The sequence below is a fragment of the Poromitra crassiceps genome (assembly GCF_964638095.1).
Source record: "Poromitra crassiceps genome assembly, chromosome: 8".
Classification (NCBI taxonomy): Eukaryota; Metazoa; Chordata; class Actinopteri; order Beryciformes; family Melamphaidae; genus Poromitra; species Poromitra crassiceps.
In genome coordinates, this window is record NC_139629.1 from 11,445,993 (window position 1) to 11,473,419 (window position 27,427).

The 27,427-nt window shown below is 44.0% G+C and overlaps 1 protein-coding gene across 1 annotated transcript in view; it reads left to right on the forward strand.

The window, feature by feature from the left end:
* stxbp5l (syntaxin binding protein 5L) overlaps nt 1-27,427 on the forward strand; it is a gene marked incomplete at both ends in the record, with an annotated part of 240,189 nt that overhangs the window by 99,007 nt on the left and 113,755 nt on the right. The window contains 2 exons of the mRNA XM_083641646.1: nt 12,591-12,672; nt 23,202-23,302. Coding sequence (XP_083497772.1) covers nt 12,591-12,672; nt 23,202-23,302 — 183 coding nt within the window. The remainder of the gene's footprint in view (nt 1-12,590; nt 12,673-23,201; nt 23,303-27,427) is intronic.

Genomic DNA, 27,427 nt, shown 5'->3' on the forward strand with positions numbered 1-27,427 from the left:
TCAAGACACATGGTTCAAATGATGACAGCATGTTGTAGAGACATACTGTAACAGATCTATTCAGCTCTCAGTGAGTGAATGTATATGTAACTGTATGAATGCAGTCCTTGTCTTGTTTTCACAACAGTGTACTTAGAGCAGCGCTACCCAACCTTTTCTGACTCATGGGCATGGCCCACTTGAAAATCTCAAAAATGTTTGTGGCCTCAATCCGACCGTAAAAAACAGCACGGAGGCCAAATAATGTGTGACTCAGAGCACTTTTTTTTAAGATAAAAGGAGCTGTCCATCAGCACCACACAGAGATCAGAAACTAAAAGTGAGGGTCTGTCTACAAAAGACAAATTGATAATGAATTGATTAGACATTAAATAACTGTATCATTCAACAATGGAGAAATGGATTCTCATACATAATAATAATAATTTTAAAAACATCACAAAGACCGTAATGTTTTGCACATGATTTGGCACCCCACTTGCAATAACTTTGCGGCCCACCAGTGGGCCCCGGTCCACAGGTTGGGAATGGCTGACTTGGAGCATTGAGCCAATAATAGCACCACTGCTGTCCTGTGTTCCAATTTTCGAGGTGCATTTTGACAGTTATTTACACCACGCTGTGCTGATAAAAATGGATACATGGCCAGAGGCTGCCATGCTAATGCAGAACGATAATCTTCCTATATGAGCGCTGTCTGCATTCCAGTAGAAGTCGGGAGAGTGCACCTCAACATATCACTGACAGTGAACAGAGGTGCTTATTACTAGCTTGACTGATCCAGGTTTTGGATTGAAAAATGTTGTGCTGATATTCATTATCAATGCCAATATTTGCTTGGGAGAATTCTATGTTAAAGAGCCACTATAACATTTTCATGAAAACATATTGCCATAATTTTAATGTTAATGATGGGTTTGGACTGAACAAGAGAAATCCATCCATCAGCAATGCCCAGGATGTCCAAGTATTCCATAGTAGTCCCATAAGCCCATGTGGTCGGCTGGAACTCTCCCCGGCACACAGAAAGAGACAAATCAAAGCATGAAAAAGCATGTTTTATGAGCATCTTTAAAACAAAAATACGATTACAAGGTATAAAGTTAGCTCAAAAGAAGACATTTATCCATTTTGTGGAAAATGTTATATATTTTTCCTGAAAAATAAAGTAATGTCTGCAGACTATATATTCATATATTCACTATATATGGACTTGCAAAAAATGACTTGTGAGCATCTCTGATATTTAATAGGGGGGAAACATGCGTATTCATCAACAATCACTTCTCCTTTACTCTCCAAAATGATGCAATTTATAAAAAGCCTAACCTTTTGATGCTTTCAAGTTCAACAGAGAAAGCTCTTCTCCAGGTCCTTAGCTGATATAGTTCGTAAAGAGTGGGAGGACAGGAAAAGGGGAGGGAAGGGCAGAATGGAGGGAGGACAGGAAAAGCGGAGGGAAGGGCAGAACGGAGGGAGGGGGGACAGGCTGGGCGGGACAAAGATGATGGACGGGCTGTCCGACAGAGAGCCATAACCTGCTCTCTGCACAGCTCCCACACTGGAGGCAACAGAGCCACGGAAAGACATGGGGGAATCATCCATGGAACCTACAGTCAACTCTGCGGAGAGAGAGAGAGAGAGAGAGAGAGAGATGTAGACTGAAATATGAACTACAAACCTGACCACTATAGGTTTTCAGTTCCACCATGACTGACCTTTGAGTTGTTATTATGAAGATGTAGATATTTCCCTTGAAATTCCATATAAGATTATTGTTCTGTTGTTTTGAGTTTTCAGCTATTAACTCACAGGATGAAGCCAAATGCATAGGACAGCACTTCTTGACATTATAGAGCACCGCAGGAATGAGTCCGGAAGTTACTTTAGTTCCAGGTTTGTCAGAGGAAAAGTCTATGGGGTTTTAGAAAGGGGATTTCACTTAAATGCATAAAATAAGGTCTGTGCTTAACAAAGGTTTATGGGAACGCATATTTGGGTTCAGCGGGATAATCTTCACAAACGTGAATAACTTTTATGACTTTTGGAGCGTAAATGCGTTTTTCTAATTAAAACGTGTTTTTTAGAAAACACTTCAAAAGGCATAAAAGTGATTCACGTTCGTGAAGATTATCCTGCTGAACCCGAATTTGCGTTCCCATAAACTTTTGTTAACCACAGACCTTATTTTATGCATTTAAGCGAAATCCCTAAAACCCCATAGACTTTCCCTGACGACCCAAATGGCAGCGATTTCTGGTTAAGCCTACAAAAATACGTCATCCCTGCGGTACTCTATTGGGAGGGAAAACATAGGCAACAATGTAGCCTATATAGCCGCTACATTATGGACAGTTATGTTCCTGTGCCTAACATAACCATTATCTTTCATAATTATAGCTCTCAATGAGGCAATTTTGCAAGTTAGTGCCTCTGAATGGCAGCGAGAGGTAACTGAACTGAACTTCAATTTCAATGCCCAGAAATCATGTAACACCGTAAACTAGTGGGGATAAATCTTGTCTAGTGTACAGTAGGTAGCCTACATTCAACTGTTTTTCCTCCTTTCTAGCAAAGAGGAAAGTGTGATGCATAAAGTGGAAAAATCATCTATAGATGATTTTATATGATTGATGATCCTATACTATAGATACTGTAGGTCACACCTGTTAATTTGTTCTCATGTGCTGTAAAACAATCAGTACCTGGGTCATCATGCAGCTGAGTGTGCAGGTACTTGTGCTTGATGTAGAACCTGTTGTAGATACAGTAGACTGCTGTCATCAGCGTTATTGTTCCCATAGCTGCAGCGAGGAACAGACCCACTTTGGCACTATCCTGGTCTACATGGGCATCTGTGGAGGCATAAAAACACACAGCACAGAGCAGCAGACGGGGTTTTCACACACAAATCTCACTGTGAACGAGGGAAATGTAATAATCCACTTTGACTAATTAAAACCATTTGAAAATGACTGAAATATTCACCACAATTATGGTCAAACCTAGGGCAGCTGTGGTTCTCAATCTTTTCCACATCAGGGACACTTAAACTGACACAAACTAGACCATGGACCCCCATTTGATAAGATGTTCTCTCAGCGGCCAGGTGGCATCCTTACTAGATGCCCGAGCAACCTCAACTGGCTCTTTCCTACGCCAAGGAGCAGTGGCTCTACTCCGAGTCCCTCACAGATGACTGAGCTTCTCACCTTATCCCTAAGAGAGATGCCAGCCACCCTCCTGAGAAAACCCATTTCGGCCACTTGTATCCCCGATCTTGTTCTTTCGGTCATGATGACCCATCCTTCATGACCATAGGACCATAGGTGAGGGCAGGTACGTTGCAACTGCCTCTGGAGTCCCCTGGAATAACATGTCCCCGAATGCCTCCTTCAGTTGGACGGCTTCCCTGACCACCTGTGTCCACCAGGATGTTCGAGGGTTGCCGCCCTTTGAGACACCTACAGTATGACCTTGAGACCACAGCTCTCAGCCGCAGCTTCATCAATAGAATTATAGTGAAAATAAATGATTCCGCCATTTTGCTGGGGACCCCCTCAAGGACCCCACTTTGAGAAACCCTGACCTAGGGAAAAGGCAGTTCACCTTTACAAATCTTAAAATCGTCCTCCTTGTCCCAGTTGGATATGAGAAATTTGCCCTAATCTGCTGCACTAAACAACATTGTTTTCAGACGAGACTTACATGTTTGCTTTGCATCAAGGTGACTGGGTTCCTCCTTCCTAAGCAGGTCTCGTAGCCGTCGTAGGCCTATGTGCGGCGCTCCTGGAGGTGGATGGGCGTGGATCTGCAGCTTGGTCTGAAGGATATGGGAGCTCTCTGCCAGCAGCAGGGAGAGAGCTGCAAGGCGGGCCATGTGGCTCCTGCTGCTGCGGCACCTAGGAGCCACAATTCAATGACTGGGGGAGCTGAAATCATTGAATTTGGTTGATTATTTTAGCTATTTCTACCAAGATCAAGTATTTATAGTGTATCTGCTGGTTGCTATAACAGAACCAGTTAGGGAGTTGCCACGGCTTGCTTAATTATCTGTGTTTGGTACCTCTCAAAACAATAGCTCAGCTGTTTTTCATATAGCGTGTTGGTCATAGCAATGATTTCCCAGCTTGCTTAGTGCTTCTGATCTGGTTCAGTTGTCTCTAGAAATCCCCACCTGGTCCCGCTGCAGAAGAAGGCAATTTAAAACAATTACATGTCGCACACTCGCACCATTATGCAAAAGAAAGCTATTTAATATGGTTCAGGCTATTTACTGGCTGCAACACATTGATGGCAGGCTGTCTCGTCTCTCTCTGCTGGGTGTTGTCTCTGGCTGACTCAAGTCACACGGCAGCCAAGACAACTGAACTCCCCAGCCACTTCATTTCCAAGGGGAGACCCACTCCTGTAACACACGATTACACACACAGAAAACAGAAGACCCAAATGATATCATGATGTGACCTGTTGATTTCACAGCAATTTTTTACGTTGATAAATTGACGAGTGTGCTTGAGATTTTCCTTTTGCAGTTCTGCTTCTGGAAAGATGCTGTGTGAGCTTTTGAAAAATATGAACTTGTTAACAGCAGAAAAACTAGACAAGAATACAGCCACTGTTCACACTGGGCTAGTCAGAGCAAGTTACATTCATCTGTGTTTTAAAAGCCAATATTGTGTTAAAACAAATAAAATAACAGCAAAAAAAGAAAAGCAAATGTCTAGCACACAACCTGCTGTCTTCGATTAACTTTGAAATATATCAACGTGTTGAGTGCATGAGTCCAACTCTGTGCAGGCTACTAAAGATCCTCTTCTACTCAAGATGAGCAGGGACAAGTGCAAAGTGCAGCCTACTGAACAGCATCTTGCAGGTTGGAACCACATTGCATTAGTATGTGGAAGGGGTATGTGGAATGAGATTTGGGGGGAAATGTTCTTTTTAAAGCACACACAGCTGCATTTAGACTAGTTTTTGTAACCTCAGGGGGCACTGTTCCATTTCATGGAACTCCCTCTTGTGATGTAGTCAGCCCCAGCAGAACGTTCTCCTCCTGTGATGTTACGCGCCCATTTAGAATGCCACCTTTCCCTCCATATTTCTACCCTGGGGGCCTGTGATTTTTCCCCTTTTTGTGGTATTTTCATGTGCCAAAAATGTAAATTCAGTTTTTTTTTTAACCTGCACCACACTCTTTAAAACGGAGTAAGAGAAAACCCATTCCACCTGCTGCTGTGTTTACCATTGTGCTGCTTTCAAATGCAGTGGGAAATATCCCTCCTGTGTGTTGATGTCTGTGGCATTTTGTATCTTGTCTATCCCTGGTTTTCAGAAATGTAAAATGCCAATGTTTTACTCTGGTGACTGGGTTACATTTTCTGTGTCGGAGAGAGAGCATTTTCTGCATTTGTTTGCGTGTGCGTGTGTGTGTGTGTGTGTGTGTGTGTGTGTGTGTGTGTGTGTCAGAGATGCAGACTTATTGGACTTGAGACTTGGACTTGAGTAGCACTTAAGTCACACACACACAGTGACTTGTGACTTGACTTGAGACTCATCCTCAAAGACTTGAGACTTGACTTGAACTTGCAAAAAATGACTTGTGAGCATCTCTGGAGCTGAAGAGCTTGTGTGTGTGTGTGTGTGTGTGTGTGTGTGTGTGTGTGTGTGTGTGTGTGTGTGTGTGTGTGTGTGTGTGTGTGTGTGTGTGTGTGTGTGTGTGTGTGTGTATCTGTGTGTGTGTGTGTGTGTGTGTGTGTGTGTGTGTGTGTGTGTGTGTGTGTGTGTGTGTGTGTGTGTGTGTGTGTGGGGCTTGATATAGGCTAGGTTTTGCGTACCCAAACGTTTAAGTATCTACATTCTCCACTGGAAGCAGAAGACTGCAAGTTCTTCTTCTGTTGCCTCCGTGCAGCATGAGAGCTTTGTGATGTGTTTGGGTTGATCAGTCAGAGAGCAGTCAGTTGGCCATTTTTCCGGTGGATGCGCACCGCTGTGTCTCTTGTTGTGTGACCGAGGTAATTAAGGTGAGGTCACAGCAATGCAGCGCCAGTGGTGCAATTAAAACTCTGTCCTTTCCCCTGGTCTTTGCTATTGTTTCCTTTGTTCTAGCCATGGATGGATTGACGTGTTGTCATTCCTGCCAAGATGAGTACACCCACACACATCATGGAAACTGTAATGAGCAGCTCCAAAATGTCGCCTTTGTTTAAACCAAATTCAGTTGTTAATCCTGTGAAGGTCAGCAGCAATTTATTAAAATTGCCAGTTACTTTTTCCCCATCCTTATCGCGCCGTACAAAAGCAGACCCATTTTGAGTGTCACACATCTCCATATAAATTCCCCAGAATCACATTGGCATTCAAAGCCAAAAATCATAAATAAAAGAGTGATTTCTCATCTGCATTCTTTCCCGTTATCTACCAGTAATGAGCGGTTTGTCTCTCACACGGACGTCCGCAGCCACGCCTTCCCGTCGGCACGGTGCCTTGGCGCCATCTGTGTTTCTGATGTGGTCCGAAGTGTGATGTGAATTTGAGCACATTGTGTACAAAGACTCGTCAGGCAGAGATTATTTATTTTTGTTGCTTACCGTTTGCTGTCAAGTCAGCCCTTGATGCCTGCACACACACACACACACACACACACACACACACACACACACACACACACACCTGCTCTTCTCCTGAGTGACTGGAGTGGGGGACGGCCACAGCATTTGAATTCATTCCCCCAGGTCCAGCAGCCATCTGTATGCTGGACACGCTGTCATCTCTCCCAGCAGATAATGGACCATAGAGAACAGCCATTAGTGAGAGGAAACAGCAGAACACTGTTATAATACTGTGTATATCTGCATCTCCACATGGAGAACCATAGTGAGAGCATACAGCAGAACACATCTGCATCTAGGCTACACAATGGAGAAACTCGTGCTTGTGTGAGCTGCTGATATAGGCATGGTCAAGCCTTGACCTTGACCGTCAAGGTCAACACTGCAACAACACACTCCGAAGCAGCCACCTCTCTGACTTGTTTCCACTGTCTTTTGTGCTGGTGTAACGGCGTAGGGGTGAGTTTCTAACCCGCGGCTCCCAATCCAAAGTCGAACGCGCTAACCGGTCAGCCAAAGGGACAATCCCAATGGGCAAGGGACACCGTGCTCAACCCCATTACCCTGGCTATCACCTGATTGGTTGGTTTTAAATGTAGCCGCCCCCCGCTAACTGAAAGAGAGACAGACCCGGCTTAGCAGTTTCCGACTGGACGGGCTGATCAGCAGGTCACATGATCAGCAGGTCACAGAAAATTATTTTTCTCCTGGTTTGGCAGCAAAATAGGCCTTTATCGTTTGATTCTTGATTTTTCTCCTCCTCTCTCTCTCTCTCTCTCTCTCTCTCTCTCTCTCTCTTTCTCTCTCTCTCTCTCTCTTTCTCTCTCTCTCTCTCTCTCTCAGGTGCTTTAATCGATTTGGATCTGCAGAGGTCAAGTGAAAGAGAGTAGACAGACAGAGGAGGAAAGGGGTTGAAATCATTTGGAGAATTCCCGTCTGTGTGTGTGTGTGCGCGTCATGTCTGAACATGAACTTCCAAAGCCTCCCTACATGACATAACAGTAACACACACCTCTTCAAAAACCTCCTCCATTCCATAATAAGGACGGTTTAGTCGTATCTTGAATTCATGTAACCTGCGCTGTTTACCGTCCGCACCGGGAATCGAACTCGGAACTTTCGGCATGGGAGGCGGACACGCTAGCGAGAAGCAGTGGCGCCGGAACGAGTTTGCAATAAGGGGGACACAATTTTTTTTAATTAAATTTTTTTTTTTTTTTTATGTTTTCTTGCGTCTTTTCGCCTTCCCATAAGGGCGCCGAGGAAAAATTGACGTTTTTATGGACGTTTGGATGATTTTTAGCCATATTTAGATGAATATCTCATTTTAAATTAACATTAGGATTATACTGTAGTGATGTAATTATTCAGTATTTTTCCTTTTCTCACTCACTTGGTGACCTGCTCTCCCTTTAGGTCATTTTATAATTACACTACAACAGACAGCAACACAGGCAGAAACACTGAACTTATTATTATTATTATTATTATCACTTCGAAACACAGTGCAAAACTTGTCATCTCAACACAAAAATAAAATAACAATAACCGTATACGATTATAGCAGCAGCCAATGACAGTGAGTGCAGTACAGAGTCCAGGTCTGTCTGTCTCTCAGGTGTAATAATCCCACAATGATCACAGCTTTAACAAGTGTCACAGCCTGTGTAAACAGTGTAAAGTGGGCTCTCTGTAACTTGATCCCTGGGTCTGTCTGTCTCAGGTGTAATAATCCCACAACGATCACGGCTTTAACAAGCATCACAGGCTGTGTAAACAGTGTAAAGTGGGCTCTAAGCGTCAGGGGCAGTTGCCCCCTCAGATTAAAAAAAAAAAAAAAAAAAATTTTAGGGGGACCAAATTTTAAGGGGGACAAAATGTCCCCATGTCCCCCTTGTTCCAGCGCCAGTGGCGAGAAGGCTAAAGCCATGTGAGTCTAGAGTCTCTCGCTTAGGCGTCTCTAAGGCGGTTGGAGGGACGTTTACTCACTGCACAGCACGACTGCTGGCTACCGTTCATTCATTCGTAATTGCATTGCTATTATAGCACAGCTGAAAATACATGCAAAATTCATTCAGAAGTAGTGCGTCTGTTGTATAATAAAGCATTTGAGTGATTTTGCTCTCCAAGTCAAGTGTGTGGGAACAGACCAAAGCTTTATTTTGCCTTACAGTGTGTGTGTGTGTGTGTGTGTGTGTGTGTGTGTGTGTGTGTGTGTGTGTGTGTGTGTGTGTGTGTGTGTGTGTGTGTGTGTGTGTGTGTGTGTGTGTGTGTGTGTGCGTGCGCACGTGCAGTTCCTCCTTCGACCAATGTTGAATCATCCATGCTGGGGCCACAGCTGCACTGGACTCCCACTCAATGAGTAAGCACATCAATGACCTGTTACAGGGAAGAGGCTGCCACACACATGATGCACCAGACCAACTATAACTCAAACTGTATATCAGCATGTCAAGGTCACATCCTCCATCTAATCTAAACAGATGTGTGACCTGGACCAAAGTAATACTCACACGGTATGACATGTGGTGTCAATATGGGTGTTTGAATGCTGCTAACATTTTTTAATTGGATTGAAACGACTAATAGCATACATTATTGTGCCGATATTCAATACCTTTCTTAGCAAAAAATAAAATTTAAATATTCACTCAGATCCACTCAAAGTTTGTCGGCCATTAGATGCAATGGAGGTTATGCCCACCGAAACTCAGTTTGTCTGACATTAACCTTTATGACTTAATTAATACATCATAGAAACCATTAAGACCACATTTCCCATAAATCCTGTTGCCTCGTGTCACAAAGAGTATGTTGCTATTTTCCCTATTTGCACTGGAAGGCCTGTTTTGTGAAATAAAGCAACCTTAACATAAAATGCTGCGTAGAGGCTGACGATCTCGCTGATGCTCTTGTTTGCTTGGTAATTATAGTCATGTGTCAAAATCAATGTGGCAATGATTTACTGTAATGTTAAATCGCTACACTTACTGTAGCATCTTTAAGGAAAATGCATGAATTACTTACTGCCTTTCTGACAGAAGAATTGATTCTTGTTTGCATTGGTGGTTGTTTTCCTTGTGATAATCAACTGGACGTCATACAGTAGCCTATGACTCATTCTTTAAGTGACTAAATAGTGAGCTTCTTAACTGCAGGTACGTGGTGGTGATTGGGGCACATGTGAAGAAAGTTAAGAGATCGAGATGAAGGTTTTGCTGCAGTGCAGTGGCTGGTTGTGAACCATGTCTTGCTTTGCCTGCCCACAGTGCCTGGAGGGGTGTGCACACACCGGTATCTTGAGGTTCAACAGTTCACCATATCAGAAGACGGCTGCTACTGTAGACATGATAAGAAAACCTGTCTGGATGTTTCTGCCCACTGGCTTCAGAGTACTCAGTGAAATTGAAGATGTGCTTGCGATTTCAATCTGCTGGAGTCCTGATTGAGTCCTTGGGGCGTATATTCACTGTATGTAAAACATTGTTGAACACATTACAGCCGTTACACAATGTTGTTGTAAGAATTCAACACTTTAATCTTGTTTTCTCAGTAATATTACTTATCCTATTAACGGGTAGTGCAATTAATTACTACTTCAATTTTCACTCATAATAAAATAAATTGGTAGCTTTGTTATTACTCATACCTCGATTCATTTTCCACATAGTCATTGTCCTTCACTCCATTAAACTGTGTAGTTTAGATAGGAAATGGCAGATAAAAATGTGCAAAGAATATGTCATAGTATTTTTTGTTTTGAATTCAGTAGTGAATATTGAATAATATTGAATACCTACATTACTCTTTTGAGTAACAAGCTCAACCTGTTGCCAATAGTATAATCAGCTACCGATACAGTATACTTGATTTTAGTTGAAATACCTGCAAGAGCATCATATCTGAAATGCATGTTGTTGGTTCTGTGGTGTCTCTTGAGCAATTTTGAGACTATGAAATGTGAGCTACTTAAATTAGTGATTAAATAACTGCCCACGCTGTACTGGCTCCAGTTGGCTACATTTTCTTGCCGGGTCATTTCCCCCTCCTGTTGACTTCCACCTGCTCTGAAGGAAGTGCTTGGGGCTCACACTTCCCCTGTGATCCCTGTCTTAACTGCATGTAATACTTGCTGATCACCTGGCTGTTTGTGTTTGAATATATAGTTAGATTTTCTTTTTTTATATATTACAGTAAATACATTTTTCACTGAGTGTGTTTATCTACACATGAGCATCCCGATTAATTAAAATGACAAAAATGGAAATGTTGGTCAGGGTGTGTGTTTTACTGACTATGATCACACTTTACTTGAAAAGGTAGCCTACTCATACATTAAGGCAGTGTAAGACATATTATTAGTGTGACTGTGACGCCAGTCACGCCATGGATATGGTTTATAATTTTGTTCAGAATTAATATGACACTGCCCGTGTTATTTTAATATTTATTTGTTTAACAACTTCTTCTTTTTTTTCTTCTTTTTTTTTCTTCTTTTTAACTTGTAGGCTACACAGATCGCCTGCAAGATCACTGCTCTTTCTGTGATATACCAATTTTAGCCAGCAGGTGGCAGTAGCTATACAGGGAAAGCATTGGCACACCTGTAATCCTTGCGAGCAAGCCGCGTCAGACGTGTGAAACAGCATCAGGGAGCACAGTAGCATAGTTTGTCATCTAAAAACATTATCCCATCATCCCATGTGATTTTCAGGTGAGAAAGTATATCATGTCGCCAAGTAGCCTACTAATGATAACTTGATGTTTATAAGTCCGAGAGTATAGCCAATGGGGAATTTTGTGTGTGCAACTTGGTTGTACGAGGTCAACAACTATAACTTGTTTGCTAGCATAGCATATAGCACGAGGACTAGCTAGCGTTAGTGCTAAGTGTTTCTAGCAGCCTCGCATGTTAGCTTATGATTGAGCTTTAGTTTAATTGAGCTGTTATGGTTTTGCTAAATGTTACAGCTTAGTAACCAGTACAAAAGAGGGTGCTTGGTCATATTTTGGTGATGATTATTGTTATTTCTGGATTTGCTTATTATGTTATGTTGTGTTTTCCTCATTTCAGAAGATTTGCACAGGGATCATTGGAATAGTGAAACTAATTAAGTTACAGTAAAAGTAATTTCTTTATTTATCACTGTGCACAAAGCAAGCTGCGTCAATGTGAAACAGCATCGAGAGAGCACAGTAGTAGCAATTGCTTGTCATCTAAAAACATTATCCCATGTGTTTTGCAGAAAACTTTTATTATTATGCACCTGAATCCTGCAAGTGTCATCATTCAAGTGTCCTACATGATCATATTGTCAATTAGAGGTATCTCTTGTGCCAAAAATTCATTAGCTGCCAAAAAGTGATTGCTATCAGATTGCAGATATTTAAATTGGTTAAAAAAAAAAGGATTGGTCATAATCTAGGCCAGAGAGCAGGTTAAATCATGCAGAGTCATGGGATAATTGCAAAGAGATTATTTATTTATTTTAATATATAACCCCCATCCGTAAATCATGTTTATTATAGTCTAGTTTCTAAATATAGGCCTAAACAAGGATATTTGACATACCAAACACATACAGTATAAACACTGGAAACAATGCTATTGTTATTATACTTGTACATATCACGTTATTATATGGACGTATATAAACTAGGCAATACAGCTTTAACAGGCTGTGCTGCGGACAGCAATCACTTTTTGGCAAACACCAGCTAATAGGGCAGTACCCTAACCCGAGTCACTCCAAATGCTCCATTAAACGACCAAAGCCCACATTTTCCACCTCCAAGAGGGACCAGTCACTCAGCGCAGAAAAGGTTTATCTATCTATCTAGGCTATCTGTTACTAGCTGTAACCAGGTGTGATTTCCTCCTCACACTGACAACCCTTGACATATTGTGCCATGTTTGTGCCTGTATTGTGCGGATACCTGTACGTCCTGTACACTTCCTTGACTCTGTGATGCCATCAGACTAGGACGGCCTGGGGTGGACTGCTACTGTCAGCATGAGAGCGGAGCGGCTGTCCTCCAACTACAGTTCCTCATCAATGAGGTAAGCAAGACTTCATTAGAATGCATTCTTCCAGCTGTGTTTCTGAAAGTTCTGTCATTGTCGGCGACTCCAGCTTTCTTTGGACTCACTGCCGTTTAGGGGACAATTTAGCATTTTGGTCTTAAGTTTCAATTTGCCACTTCCCATGCACCGACAAGATCTCCTAGCAGTGACAGTACAGTCAAATCCTGTAGTGGAATTCACAGGGGGTTGTTTGTCGTAGACGAAAGAGGAATATCAGTTCTGAGGCTAGGGACACATTCAAATACCTTTCCAATGACGACGTAAACGACAATGAAAACACAGACCCCGCGTCAATATGGGACCTGCGGCAGTTTGGGACCTGCTTTAATTATTTTTGTACAAAAATATTGCTCAGCAAAGATTGTAAATAGTATGAAATTGTTTATTTAAACCATTTATTTTAATCAGTTGGCTACAGCCCCCCACACGATTGCTTGTCTATGGGGAGAGCCGCGCCTCCCTCTCAGCACAGCAGAGCATTGCATGCGCTGCCTCCTCCTCCGCTGGCAGGGGAAACAAACATTATAGCCTATCATACTCACATTTCTCAATCAGAGATGTCGGATTTGTAGGCCTACAAAAATCTTCAGAAAATGCCTACACAATTTTCATAACTGTCAGGTGTTGCTGGAAAACGAATTTTTAAAAAGTTCATCACTCACGGAGCCTACCCTCTTCAGTATGTGAAAGTGCCGTGAAATACCAATTAGAAGCCGACTTCTATGCCCGCTGGCAGGGAAACATACCATAGGCACATTTCTCAAAATAATTATTACACCAGAGATGTCGGTTTTAGTGTATAAAAATCTTCAGGAAATGCCTACACAATTTTCAGAATCATCAGATGTTGATGGAAAACGAATTTTGATCAGCAAGTTTCGTGCATGTGTTTTTTTTCCTCGTTGTTCCCATCGACTTTGTTCCTCGTTTCCTCGTTGTTCGTCTTCTTCATCCGATTTTTCTTCTTCGTTGTGTTTGGGAGATGCATTCAACAGGATGTCGCAAAGGTAAAAAGAAAACATTGAAAAAACTAACCGGGCGTCAAATTGGGACCTGCTTTTATGTACAAAATATGTATCCAGACCCGGCTTAAATATGGGACCCGCGGCAATTTGGAAGTCGGCTTCTAATTGGTATTTTACGGTATGTAAACACCGAACATGCACAAAGAACGATGAGACTCTCTTCTATCATCTGCAAAAAAAAGTTTATTGATACCATTTTCAGTTCTTTAGTTATGAGCCGGAGAAGATAGGTTGTTTTGAGCAAAAAGACACGTTTCAAATTAGAAGCTGAGTTATTCCGCCTTTTGTGAAATGAAGCATTTCAAGCACATTCACTGAGTCTGAAGCTAATATTTTCTGATGTAGTGACGTGGTGTAGTTGTGTGGTGCCCTGCGTGCCCCACCCCCCTCTCCCCCCCTCAGCTGCAAACTCCTCCCCACACTAACACACAGCCTAACAGGCACCCAGTATATTTTCGGAGCGCTCCGTTTTTGTGCGGCGGCTCCCAGCGCGACACGGAAATGCCAAACCGGACTGCAGGGAAAGGTTTGGCCCTTCGGCGTCGGGTGCTGCCTTTCTGGCGGCTAATCGTGTGGAGAAACTATGCAGACAGACAGACAGAGACAGAGAGGCTCAGTTGTGGGCGCGGATTGACTGCTGTTCACAGCCAACGTCAGCTGCAGACAGAGCCATCTATATGGCTCTGGCTGCAGCATGAGCGGTTTCTCTTTCAACACGGGGCTTTTTCCTGCTGTTTTCCGGACCTTTCTCTAATCTGGAGAGCACTGTCGCCACCTAATGAGTCCGTAAAATAGGTTATACACCTTCAATAGCTACAATATTTGTACAGGAGATGCCTGAGGCTTTGATCCACGTCCCACCATCAAAAAACGCAATTGACGAACATACTCGTCCTTGGCACTCTACGTTACTAAACGAATTGACGAACATACTCGTCCTTGGCACTCAATGAGTTAATGACCAGACACACCTCGTGACCAGACACACCTCATGACCAGACACACCTCGTGAGCAGACACACCTCGTTACCAGACACACCTCGTGAGCAGACACACCTCGTGACCAGACACACCTCGTGAGCAGACACACCTCGTGAGCAGACACACCTCGTGAGCAGACACACCTCGTGACCAGACACACCTCGTGAGCAGACACACCTCGTGACCAGACACACCTCATGACCAGACACACCTCGTGAGCAGACACACCTCGTTACCAGACACACCTCGTGAGCAGACACACCTCGTTACCAGACACACCTCGTGACCAGACACACCTCGTGACCAGACACACCTCGTGAGCAGACACACCTCGTTACCAGACACACCTCGTGACCAGACACACCTCATGACCAGACACACCTCGTGAGCAGACACACCTCGTTACCAGACACACCTCGTGACCAGACACACCTCGTGACCAGACACACCTCGTGACCAGACACACCTCGTGAGCAGACACACCTCGTTACCAGACACACCTCGTGACCAGACACACCTCATGACCAGACACACCTCGTGAGCAGACACACCTCGTGAGCAGACACACCTCGTTACCAGACACACCTCGTGACCAGACACACCTCATGACCAGACACACCTCGTGAGCAGACACACCTCGTGAGCAGACACACCTCGTGAGCAGACACACCTCGTGAGGAGACACACCTCGTGAGCAGACACACCTCGTGAGCAGACACACCTCGTGAGCAGACACACCTCGTGAGCAGACACACCTCATGACCAGACACACCTCGTGACCAGACACACCTCGTTAACGTTTGACTTCAAACAAATTGACCTTGTGTTTGAGGAAGGAAATTACCTCCCTGTAGCCGAGCTAACACAAAGCTCGGTAGTGATGTGATTCACTTTCCTGTTCTTGCATGGCACATTAAATATTTATCTCAAATGCATCTCATATACATCTCATACAGTCAGTGCTCTGGAGAATCACAGTACGCTATATGCACTGGTGGACATTTTAGAATTCTCCACGTCAATTGTCTTTACTGATGTATTACAATTGATTACCAATAATGGACCCAGTGATGCACCCAGTGTTTACTGGATACAGTAGGTTGTGGTACAGAACTTGTAGACTTGAGGGAAAATGTGTGTGAAGCCATCGATTTGCAGACACACATACGTTATGCACTGGTGGCCATTGTAGAATTATCCACATCAATTGTCTTGATTGATTGCGATCGATTACCAATAATGGACCCAGTGTTGCACCCAGTACTAGGTACAGTAGGTTGTGGTACAGAACATATTTATAGACTTTAGGGAAAATGTGAGGGAACTTGGGAAGCCATCAATTTGCCAGACCACTATCCCTGTATTTGCTACCCATACAATGCATATGAATGCACACACAAACACACCTTAAGCTGTTTGCTGGATACATAATAGGCTGTTAACCCATGCTGCCTACCTGACCCTGGTGTCCTCGCCCATGTCGGCATCAAGACATCCAGATAATTACACCATAATGGAGTTCAGGACCTGGCTCCCTCCCCACCCGCCTCTCTTTCGCTTTCTCTCTCTCTATCTTTCTCTCTCTCTCTCTGTCTGTCTGTCTCTCTCTCTCTGTCTTTCTCTCTCGCTCTCCCTCTGTCTGTCTCTGTCTTTCTCTCTCGCTCTCTCTCTGTCTGTCTGTCTCTCTCCTGCCTTTCTCCTATGTTCTATTCACTAAGCCGCTCCTCCTTGTACCCAAGGGTACAAAATTCCTTACAGAAAAAACATGTGGAAATCGCACATGTCATTGTTCCCACATGTGATCTTGAACCACATGTGGTTTTTGGACGTGTTTTGATTGTTCACATGTGGATATTCCCACATGTTAACTTAAAAGCACATGTGATTCAACATGTGGTTATCCACATGTGATCTTGAACATGTTTTTGGACAATAATGCGTCCCTGACCACCTCCGGAGGTGGTTTGGCCGATCAGATCGCAATCTGTCTTCAATGTGTCTTGGGGGCGTTTACACCTGTACTTTCAAGTGGTCAAGCACTATCTTGCAATCTGATGACAGAAAACCCATGTTAGTGCCAGGTGTAAATGGCCTCTTAACACGAAAAAGAAATGAAATCAAAGCTCATGTCAGACATCCTAATCTCCTGAAGGTGACACCTAATCATCCACGCATTCCCAAATTTGACATGGATTAGCGGCAGCATATCCTCTCTAATTAAGAGAGGGGGCAGTGTTTGCCTCATATCAAACCTCCGCCCAATCTGACAAATAGGCAGACAAGACGCAAAATAATTATGCTCATTCGTTATTTGTTCCTTTCATGTTTAATTATTTTGGGGGAGATGAATGATTTCGATTCTTAAGCAGGGCCTCGCTCCTCATTTGCAAAGAGGCTGTTAGGAGGTGGCTGTCGTGTTTTGTAAGTGAGATGGAGGAGCTACACACACAAAAAGAAAGACATTGGCTCATATCTAAGACGAAGGAGGGGTGGAGTAAGAGAGCCCGTCGCAGGTTGATGATTAGCAGTGTTTAGCAGATGATTCATCATTTTATTGTTGTCATCCAGCATGTGTGTAGTTTTTGAGCGAGTAATAGTTGAAGTAGTAGGACTTTAAGACAGCGTGTGTGTGTGTGTGTGTGTGTGTGTGTGTGTGTGTGTGTGTGTGTGTGTGAGTGTGTGTGTGTGTGTGTCATGGGAAGAAAGGTGTGCAGGCATTGAAAACAGATTTCCGCCACTAGAGTACCGCAGGGATGACGTATTTTTGTAGTCCCGGACATGTTGGTGCTTCAGGGGAAACGTGAATGGGGTTTTAGAATGGGGATTTCACTTGAATGCATAACATAAGGTCTGTGGTTAACAACATTTAATGGGAGTAGTAATTTGTATTCAGCAGGATAATCTTCACAAACGTGAATCACATTAATGGCTTTTGAAGCATTTTCTGAAAATCGCGTTAAAAACACACACACACACACACACATTTACTGTACGTTTCAAAAGGCCTGTCGTAGTTATGTTGTTTCCAAGGTCGGTCAGCTGATAGTGGTAACTGTTTGTCAGGACGAAGCTGTCAACATAATGGCAACCACCACTCCACATTCAGCCACTTTATTGCAGTATTAGCGAGCTTGGCCAAGCACCACCTGTCACTGTGCCACGGTCTGTGTGCTGGAGGAGACGACATCCTAGACATCCAAAATAGACCCCCAGGTTGAGATCCACTGTCCTAATACAGGCCTGTTGTAGTTGTGTTTTTTTTTAAGGTTGGTTAGCTGTCTGGTTCATAGGTTTGTCAGGACGAAGCTGTCAACATAAAATGACGCTTAATGTCCAGCAGGGCGCTGAAAGCCTCTTTCATTTCCTGATGCGCAGATAGCCGGTGACGAGCGACCAGGAAGTGCTCATGTTCAGTGGGTCATGATGCACTGACACAGACGGGGGCCGTGGAGAAACATAACTGAATTAGCCAGAGCTCTGGGCTGCTGTGACAGTCTGGCTCATTTGACTTCCTTTCAATGTCGCCGTGTCAATTTTGGGCCAGAGAAGCATGACAGCGACCCTCTCTCTGCTGCCTGCTGAATTAAACATGAAGAAGAAGAAACCTGCTCTGATAATAATGGACACTGAGCTTGCTGAGAGAGGGAGGTGTGTGTGCATGTGTGTGTGTGCGGGAGAGAGAGAGAGAATTTTTCAAAATCTGCAGTGACCACATGTAAAATTCCTAGGTTTCCGGTCATTTATGGAAATTGGCATTATCACGAGCCGTCAAGTCTCTATAGAGAGGCAAAGTGACCGCCTACTTCCTGCTTCAGCACTGTACCAGAGATTTTCATCCACCATTTATTTTCCCATACACATTTCGAAAAATGCGTATAGAAATGGTTTTACTGGTTCAAACCAAACGGTACTGATATATTTAGAAACAGGAGAGATCGCATAACATTTCACTGGGACCAAAACGTAAGAAAATTGCGGGTTTAAAGAAAATATCTTTTTCTATGTTTTTTAAAGTTTTGGTCCGATTGAAATGTTCTATCTCGAAGTAAAACTATTTTATAAGCATTTTACGAAATGTCTATGGGAAAATAAATGGCGGATGAAAATCTCTGGTACAGTGCTGAAGCAGGAAGTAGGCGGTCACTTTGCCTCTCTATAGATGTTATAGTCAGGGTGGGAATCTTTGGCTGTTCCTCACACGGCCCACCACAATCGCTTAGCAAGGCATTTGCTCTTCTGTTCTGTTGTGCATCATTAATTTGCAGCAACCAATTTCCCCATCTGGTATATGCCACTCACGATTCCCACAATATTCCAGGAATTCCATCACCAGTTTGCTTACTACCTTTTTCATCTCTTTTCCACCTCACCAGCATTTTCTCAATTCCAAACTCATTAGGGCTACATGTAATTATCAGCACATCCCAGCATGCACTGAGAGCCGGCTATTGATTTGAAACAGTTCCACCGGCTGCTTTCCTGAGCCCCGGTGTCGTGTGCTCAACTGCAGCCCTCTGCATGGTGATATAGGACGAATCAGCGTAACATCACGACCACCCGGAAATGCGGCACCGCAGCAGTTAACTAGTATGAGTTGTAGCCAAAAAAACGTTAATATCTCAAAAACTATACGTCACATCGCTTATATTTTGACATTCTGAGTGAGAACAGAAGTAGCACAAGGGTCTGTTGTATAATATGATGTATGCCTGTCGTGTTCAAGTTGTGTGAACTGTCTCAGTTTTTAAAATGAAGTGAATTTAGTAAAAAGCACAGCCTGCTATAGAGTGAGACACTCAAGGCTGGCTCCATAGGGTCCCATTATAAAGTTGCCCCCAGTAACCTGTTTGTTTTTCCAACGCTGATCCCTCGTATACAGATTCCATGCAGCGGGTTGTGTGACTCTACTGCCTCACCTGGTTATTAACATGTGTCTCGTATGTAGCTTGTGTCTGGATCTGGATCTGATGTAGCTGGATACACCTGGCATTCAAATGCAACCCCAACACAGTGACATCCAATTTCTCTTTCCCTTGCACGTCTCTTCCTGTTACAATTTGCTCAGCTTTAAAGTGAAGCAAAGTCACCTTAAAACACTTTTAACACACTTTTACAAAATGTCGACTGTATCTGATGTAGCCTGCTGTAGCTTGCATTTCTGGGACCGTTTTGTTCGAGAGTTTGCAAAAAACAACAACATAAAGGTTTTGGTGTCAGTGCCTCATTTTAAAGAGCATGGGCTTCTTTCTAGACATAGAATAGAGAGCCGCAGTAACGAGTCCGGAAATCATCGATGCTAACAGCCCTGGTTCAACACAGTTTTCGCCTATGGGAGTTTTGAATGGGTTTTTGGCGCGATGCTTCTAATACGCTCTCTGGGCAACGCTGGCTTAATCAAACGCGAACCAGATGGTAGTAACATCATCTTCACACATGAAGACCACTTTTATGAGTTTTGAAGCTTTTATGTGCCGTTAACACATTGAATGCCAGCCATGTTTTCATTCCTGTAGGTAAGTTGTGCCAGGGGTGTTTTTGACGATTCTGGCTCATTTTAGAACAGCCGAGGATTCTTTTCTGTTAAGAATTCATGAACACCAATCATCTAAAAATAACTAATAGAATGTGTGCTTTCTCTGTCTAAAAGAGTTAGTTTGCAGAGTTAGTAGTTATGTAGATATTAGCCGTTGAGTACAGCATGGTTTCAGCGTCTGGAAATTTATTCAGAGATAAATGGCTTTTTGTGAAACAGTCACTTTAACCATTCATTTTTGGCATCAGTAAGACCGTCAGACATTCTAAACAATAGTTTTGAACAGTAATTTCCTCCATAACAACAGGAAACACCCCTCTCATTCAAACTCCTCCCTCCGTGTGTCTTCTCCTCCTTCCTCCTGGCTGTACAGCGGGCGTGTCAGAAGCGCTTTTGCTGCTGCCTGCCTGTGTGCCTGCCTGCCTGCTTGCCTGCGTGCGGACGCTCCTTGTGCGAGTCAAGATGGGCCGGGGAATGCGTGGGCGATGGGCAGATGTTGATTCTGGCCTTTCTGAGGTGTTTCAAAGTGTGTTTCACCTATGATCTATTTTGCAAATCGCTCTCCGCTCTCTGTGTGCTGCTGCCGGTGCGCGGCCGCTCTCAGGCAAGACAAGTCTTGAATGGATTACTGTAAAATCGCCACGGCATTTCCTTGAACGGCTTGGTCCCGCGGCAGTTTTTTCTTTGATTTCGGTCGTCTGGGGGAGCACTGTCAACACTTAGTGGGTCGGTAAAATAGATTATACACATTATCTTGCTCCAATAGTGATCTCGAAGATGTAAAAGTTGTTGATTGATGTCCCACCGTCAAAAAAAAAAAATGTTTATGTAAGACGAGTAAACTCGGCTCTGGCACTTAAGCGTTGGATTATGTAAGACGAATTATTTCGGCTATGGCACTTAAGGTGTTAAAAGGGCGGCTCGCTAGCAAACGGCTAAATGGGACTACACTGTTGAGTCGATGGGGATATATACGTCAATAACGTCACCACTCAAAGGATGAACACGGAAATTCTCTTTCCCTCACCTGGTTCAGCCCCGTTCAGCCCAGGGTAATCAGTGCACACATCAACAACAGTCCAGGTTGAGTGTTGACGTGACGTGGAAGCCTATGCGACAGTGTGTAGTTCTGGATTAGCTTAGCACGAGCTTTTTACCTCTAGGGCTCGCATTTACGCTTCAAAACTCATGAAAGTGGTCCTCATGTGTGAAGATTATCCCGCTGAACCTTGGTTCGCGTTTGATTAAACTTGCGTTGCCCAGAGACCTTATTTGAAGCATCACGCCAAAAACCCATTCAAAAATCCCATAGACAGAAACAGTGTTGAACCAGGAAGTTCGGGACTTCCGCATTCAGCCTACAAAAATACGTCATCCCTGCGGCTCTCTATTGTTCACCGATGTAACCTCAGCAGAATTCAATTGAGCTACAACACATGTTTTGAGCACATGTTTTGAACTACCGTAATTTCCGCACTATAAGGCGCACCTGAGTATAAGCCGCAGCAGCAAAATTGCCTGTTTGTTACATATATAAGCCGCACCGGACTATAAGCCGCGGGTGTTTTGATGTTTAATTACCATATGTAAGGGTTCGTGCACAGAGGGGATTGTCGGGAAAGAGATGGCTGTTTGGGGAAGCTCCCATTTATTAACATTTCAACAAAACAAAACAAAAGTCAGGTCACTAATCCCCAGACAAAATCACACATTGTGAGATGCTTAAAAATCACCATCGGCGGGAGCTTTACTCCAGATGCTGTGCAGCCAAGAACACAAGTGAAATTCGTTCTCTCGTGACCTGTGGTTCTCAACGTGATGGACGATTCACCTTTCTTGTTAACAGTCCTAGTGAGAGGCAGGTCGAACGTCAAAGGCACTTCATCCATATTTATGATCTGCTCCGGTCCGATGGAATATTCCTTGATCTTTCTTTGTGTGAATTCGCCGAAGTTTGTAATTTTCTCCTGGTAGTCGGGAGGGAGTTGCTGACACAGTCGTCCGCGCCCTGACGGACAGTCCCTTTCGTCTCGGGTTTGTGCATGATCCTTTGCTGCTGCTGCTGTTGTTGTTGTTCCTGTCTCGCTACTGTCTCAGACATGGCTTTCAGGCTCAATCGCCGCCATCGTCGTAACACAGCCAGTTCTCCATCTTTTGAAGCATGATGTTAGATTACAACGAGCTAGTTGTGTGGCTTAGCCTTCCAAAATGTTGCCGTTAGTTTTTTAGAATGTAATACATAGAATTGGGAATGTTACATTCAATTTCATTCAGACTGTCTTTCAGGCTCAATCGCTGCCATTTTCCCCCCGGAGCGAGGGAGGAGGGAGGGTGTTTTACCGTAGTGGCTGAGAGAGCGTAGTGGCACAGTGCTCCAATCAGGTCGCGAGGCACATTTTTTGCAACATCATCCAATCAGGGTCTCGCTCTCGTAATGTCTGTCTTGCTCTCGTTCTGCCTCATACCAACATCCATAGATTTTGGAGGTCCCCGAGCGGCCGTTAGCTGATAAAATCCATAGATAAGCCGCATCGTTATATAAGCCGCAGGCCCAAAAAACGGGGAAAAAGCCGCGGCTTATAGTCCGAAATTTACGGTACTCTACTCTTGGAAAAACGTTTACATCTACACAGTGAATGCAACAAGTGCAGGCACGTGCTCAGGGGGGTCGAAAGGCGTTGTCGCAAATGACTAGAAGTAGACAAAGGGCAAGTGGGCACATCAAAAATGTAAATGAGAAAACCTGGACTGGAATGCACTGAACTGCAACCATTGATGACCTCTAACAGTGTGTAAGAGTATCCGAGGCTGAAGGTTTCCTTTAAAACTGACAGCAAACATCTTGCTGCCCTATCCACAACAATCCTGATAAGCCATTTCTCACATGTTACTGAGCCGCCTTCGTCATGCCCGTGTCCATGAAGGATGAAGGATTCAGTGCTGATGTTTGTGTTTCTGGTCTGTAGGGGGCGCTGGTCACAGCCTGTGCAGACGACACGCTACACTTGTGGAACCTCCGTCAGAGGCGACCGGCAATCCTGCATTCACTCAAATTCAACAGAGAGAGGTGAGCAGAAATCTGCACCCTATGAAACATGCAAGCACACACACACACACACACACACACACACACACGCACGCACGCAGGCACACACACACACACACACACACACACGCATGCGCACACACACACACACACACACACACACACACACACACACACACACACACACACACTCAGACGTGCATCCTTGCTCAGTTCAGGCCCTTGCTCCAATGGAAGATTGATTTGACTGTCCTTGAGTCTACCAAAAATAAATCAAATGTTTGACTGAATAAATCTTATGGTTCACTGTGAATACCTATGAGATAAGCTCACATCTCTTCAGAATATTTTTCTCCAGTGCTCCACAGCCTTTTCCAATATTTAGCCGAGTGCCTTTGATTATTGATAAGTGGCGAGTAAAGCAATGAAATTCAGTTTGGCAAACTTAACTCGAGATTCAGAACTGTGAAGAGTGCTACACTGACCAAAGTTAACTTTTTCGACTGAGGGCGAGGTCTTGGCATTTTTTGACGGAGTGAGATGTGATAGGATGTGATAAGTTGGGTCGTCCTGAGGGGACATTCAAACCAAAAGCATTTTTGGAGCTGCCAGCGTCTTTCTGCAATTAATTCTCTATAAGGACACGCTAGACGTGCTCGTCTTTTAATGAACGCACCTGGCGTTTAAGCGCTGGTGGCGTCTGTTGTTTTTGGAGGAGCGCTGTGGGCGTTTTAAAGCTGAAAAAGGTTGAACATTAGAGGAAAAGCGTGCTGCTCGTCATTTTCACTCTTCCTACCTTTTCTCCTCCCGAGGGATCCTCCAACCTCCGCTTCTGCCAGAATTGGCAATAATCTGGCTTTCATGTTGACAGTGATCAACATCAAACAGACAAAACCGGCTGGCTACCGTCCATGTGGTCGTTGTGTTCTGATCTGTACTGCACGCGACTGCAGGTGAAAACAAAACGGAGCAGAAAAAAAAACGCTCTGTGCGCTGTGTTTTGTGCACAATGGAAGCGCTCTCGACATGATTTTCATAGCGTTCTGACGGAAAAAAAAACGCTTTTGGTGTGAATGTCCCCTGAGACTCTCTTCTGCCCCGACCCTCGCTGTAAAGATGTCATGTTGCAAGAACATTATGAAGCCCGAAGTCTAAATGGGCCCCAGCAGGCTATGCAGAGACGTTGTCAGTGTTGATCCGGGTTAGCAGCACAGAGGGGTTTATGCTGCTAAGCACTTTGGGAGAGTTATTATACGATTCCTCCCTTTCACTGACCTGTCTCACTTTAGAGGGTTTGCAATCTATTTTGTGTGTCTGAGGAACAGAGGTGCTTAAAGGACAACTTGTGTGAATTTGAAGGTATATCTCAATTGTCTCAATTTTGAATCTATTGTTTCACAAAGTGCGTACATTCAGTAAAGCACCATTTTGCATGAAAATGTGAAATATTCTGCCCTCACTAGAGTGTTGAGGTACTGACTATATAACTTGGCAGATAGCTTGTTACGTCCCTTAAATGTGTGTCTAGGGTGAAAAGGTGTAACATAAGAAGTCCAGGAAAAATGGAAAAAGGCTGAATTAAAGTGTACCAAAACAATGATTTATTTTAACAGAGGTTGGTTCAAATAAGGAAGCACAGTGACATCAGGGTGGCCAAAGCCCAATCAGTTTACCTAGAAATAAAATAAACTAGACTATAAACAAAAAGACAAAACTACTCCTTCTTAACCTACAAAAAACAGGAGAAAAGTGGGTGTAAAGAAAAGGGCGACACACCCCTACAGGGCTTCCTTAAGATTAACAATAAACAGGAATCAAACAAAAAGGCAAGTGATATACAAAGTAGCTAAGTAGACCAATGAGTGTGTGCATGATAAATAGTTAGGCTACATCTAACAAAAGGCCAAGAAGCATAGGCGCTAAGGCAAGGCCAATGAGTAACTTAAGACAGTTACAGAGGGCAAATAGGCTGACAGCTAATAGAAATAGCTACAGCTTCAAAGCACACACAAACAAGTGTTTGGCTGTCAAGTGACCAAGGGCCACAAAACGAGCTACCCAAAAACAATTACAGTTAACTGAAAGTAGCAAAAGGCTAATACAAAAGAGCTAATTCAAAAAGGGCTTGAGGAGAGAGCAAGGAGGGTGGAGGGCCAGTGTTAAGCACACAGAGCGCTCCGCTAACAATGACCCACAGTGCTATCTTGGAACACTGGAGATTATGTAGGACATGCAGGTCTGAAGCAGCCAATCAGCAGCGACGACTCAGCCAATCGGTGTTGATTGCCAACCAGCTCCAGGTGAGGGCTCCTCACCTCAATCACTGCAGCAGAGGGGCGTGTCTGGGACAGAGATAGTGAGGCAGGAAAAGAAACAGAGCCACCCACCAAACCAAGGCCAGGCTTTGGTACAGAGGCTGTAAAACCCCATCACACACTATAGGTAAAATGCTAAATTGAATGTTACAATAGGCATAAGCCAGAAGTGTACCATTATATAAATAAATAAGGCAGAGGGCCGTAACATAGCTAAACAGGTTTCTTCAATAAGGACTGTGTGAGATTTATTCACTTAATAATATATAACATATTATTTTACTTGAGAGTTTATTGTTTGGTCATGATACACATCTTTTTGTGTATCGTGTACATACCTTCCCCCCCCCTCACACACACACACACACACACACACACACACACACACAAACACTCAAAGGTGGAACTCAGGGAAAATGCGTTGCTCCAAAGGTGCTGACATCACTCAGTAGCCTTCTACCTGTGAGCTGGTAGGTGGTAGAGCTGCCAGCCCCCCAGTGGCAGGTCAGTGAATCACACGCTCAGACAAAAGGAGACAAAAGTCCAGCGTGAGTCATCCATCAGAGGCTGGGAAGCCACGTGCCAGTGAGCTCTGTACCCAACTGAACTACAGTGAGCTCTGTACCCAACTGAACTACAGTGAGCTCTGTACCCAACTGAACTACAGTGAGCTCTGTACCCAACTGAACTACAGTGAGCTCTGTACCCAACTGAACTACAGTGAGCTCTGTACCCAACTGAACTACAGTGAGCTCTGTACCCAACTGAACTACGTCGGCCTCAAAAACGCCACTGTGACTGAAACACTAGCGTTAGCATGTACGAGTCACGCTGACTTCAATGGAGCCAACCATTCTGAAATCCATTGCCTGATTGTTCAGATCTCAGCGCCTAATCCCTAAACTGTGAAGGGAACCGGACGCCATGTGAATTATATTTCCGGCGTAGTTTACGTTGTTTTTCCAGCTGTAACTTACACAAATGGCATAACACCGAATCACATGTGCGATCGATTACACAGCAGGTGCTCATATTCACCTTATGTTCAGACCTTACAGTGGGCCAAATTCTTCCGGGTCCTTTTAACACTTCCGGCGGTCACGGCGCAAAATAAGAGAGTTGTTTTTGGAGCGGACAGTGAAGGGGGTAAAATAAAGAACGTAGCCTTCTACTTTGAAGGCTACACAGCAAGCAAGCAAGTTTCCACTGTTAGCCAGGTCAGATGATGTTATCGTCGACAATGACGAGCACTTTCTTGTAAAACATACCAGGACTCCAACAAAGAAAGCTTCCGATAGTTTTCTCTCCTCCGAGGCAGCTCGAGCCACCAACGTCAATAAGACCCGCAGACATTAACGTAATTCCCTGGAATGCGAGAATTAACGAGCCAGTTACATGGCGTTGCATTCTTAGACATTGCCGTTTGCTTTTATTTGGTATGTTACACACAATTGGCTAAATTATTAGTTAATTCAGAGTTAGACGATATTGGCGCAGCGCAGCCATTTTTTTATTTTATTTTTAGCCGGAAGTTTTGATACGGCCACACAACCGGGTCAAATGGGCGTGGCTACATAAGGTGAATAGAACGGCAGAGAAAGAACATTCACCGTTAAGCAGCTTTTTATGCAGTAGCATCACGTCCCGTGCAGAGCAGATGAAGGTCGGTGGTGACGTGGATGACGTTTGCCAACAGATGACAACTTCAATCCATCTCTTTATCGTTTAGTTCATTAAGGTTATTTGTTCCTCAGCTGCAGGTGGCTGCCAGCTGGCGGCTGAACCCACGTCTCCTCCTGTCCTCTCGGAATGATAATTATGAGTCTGTCAG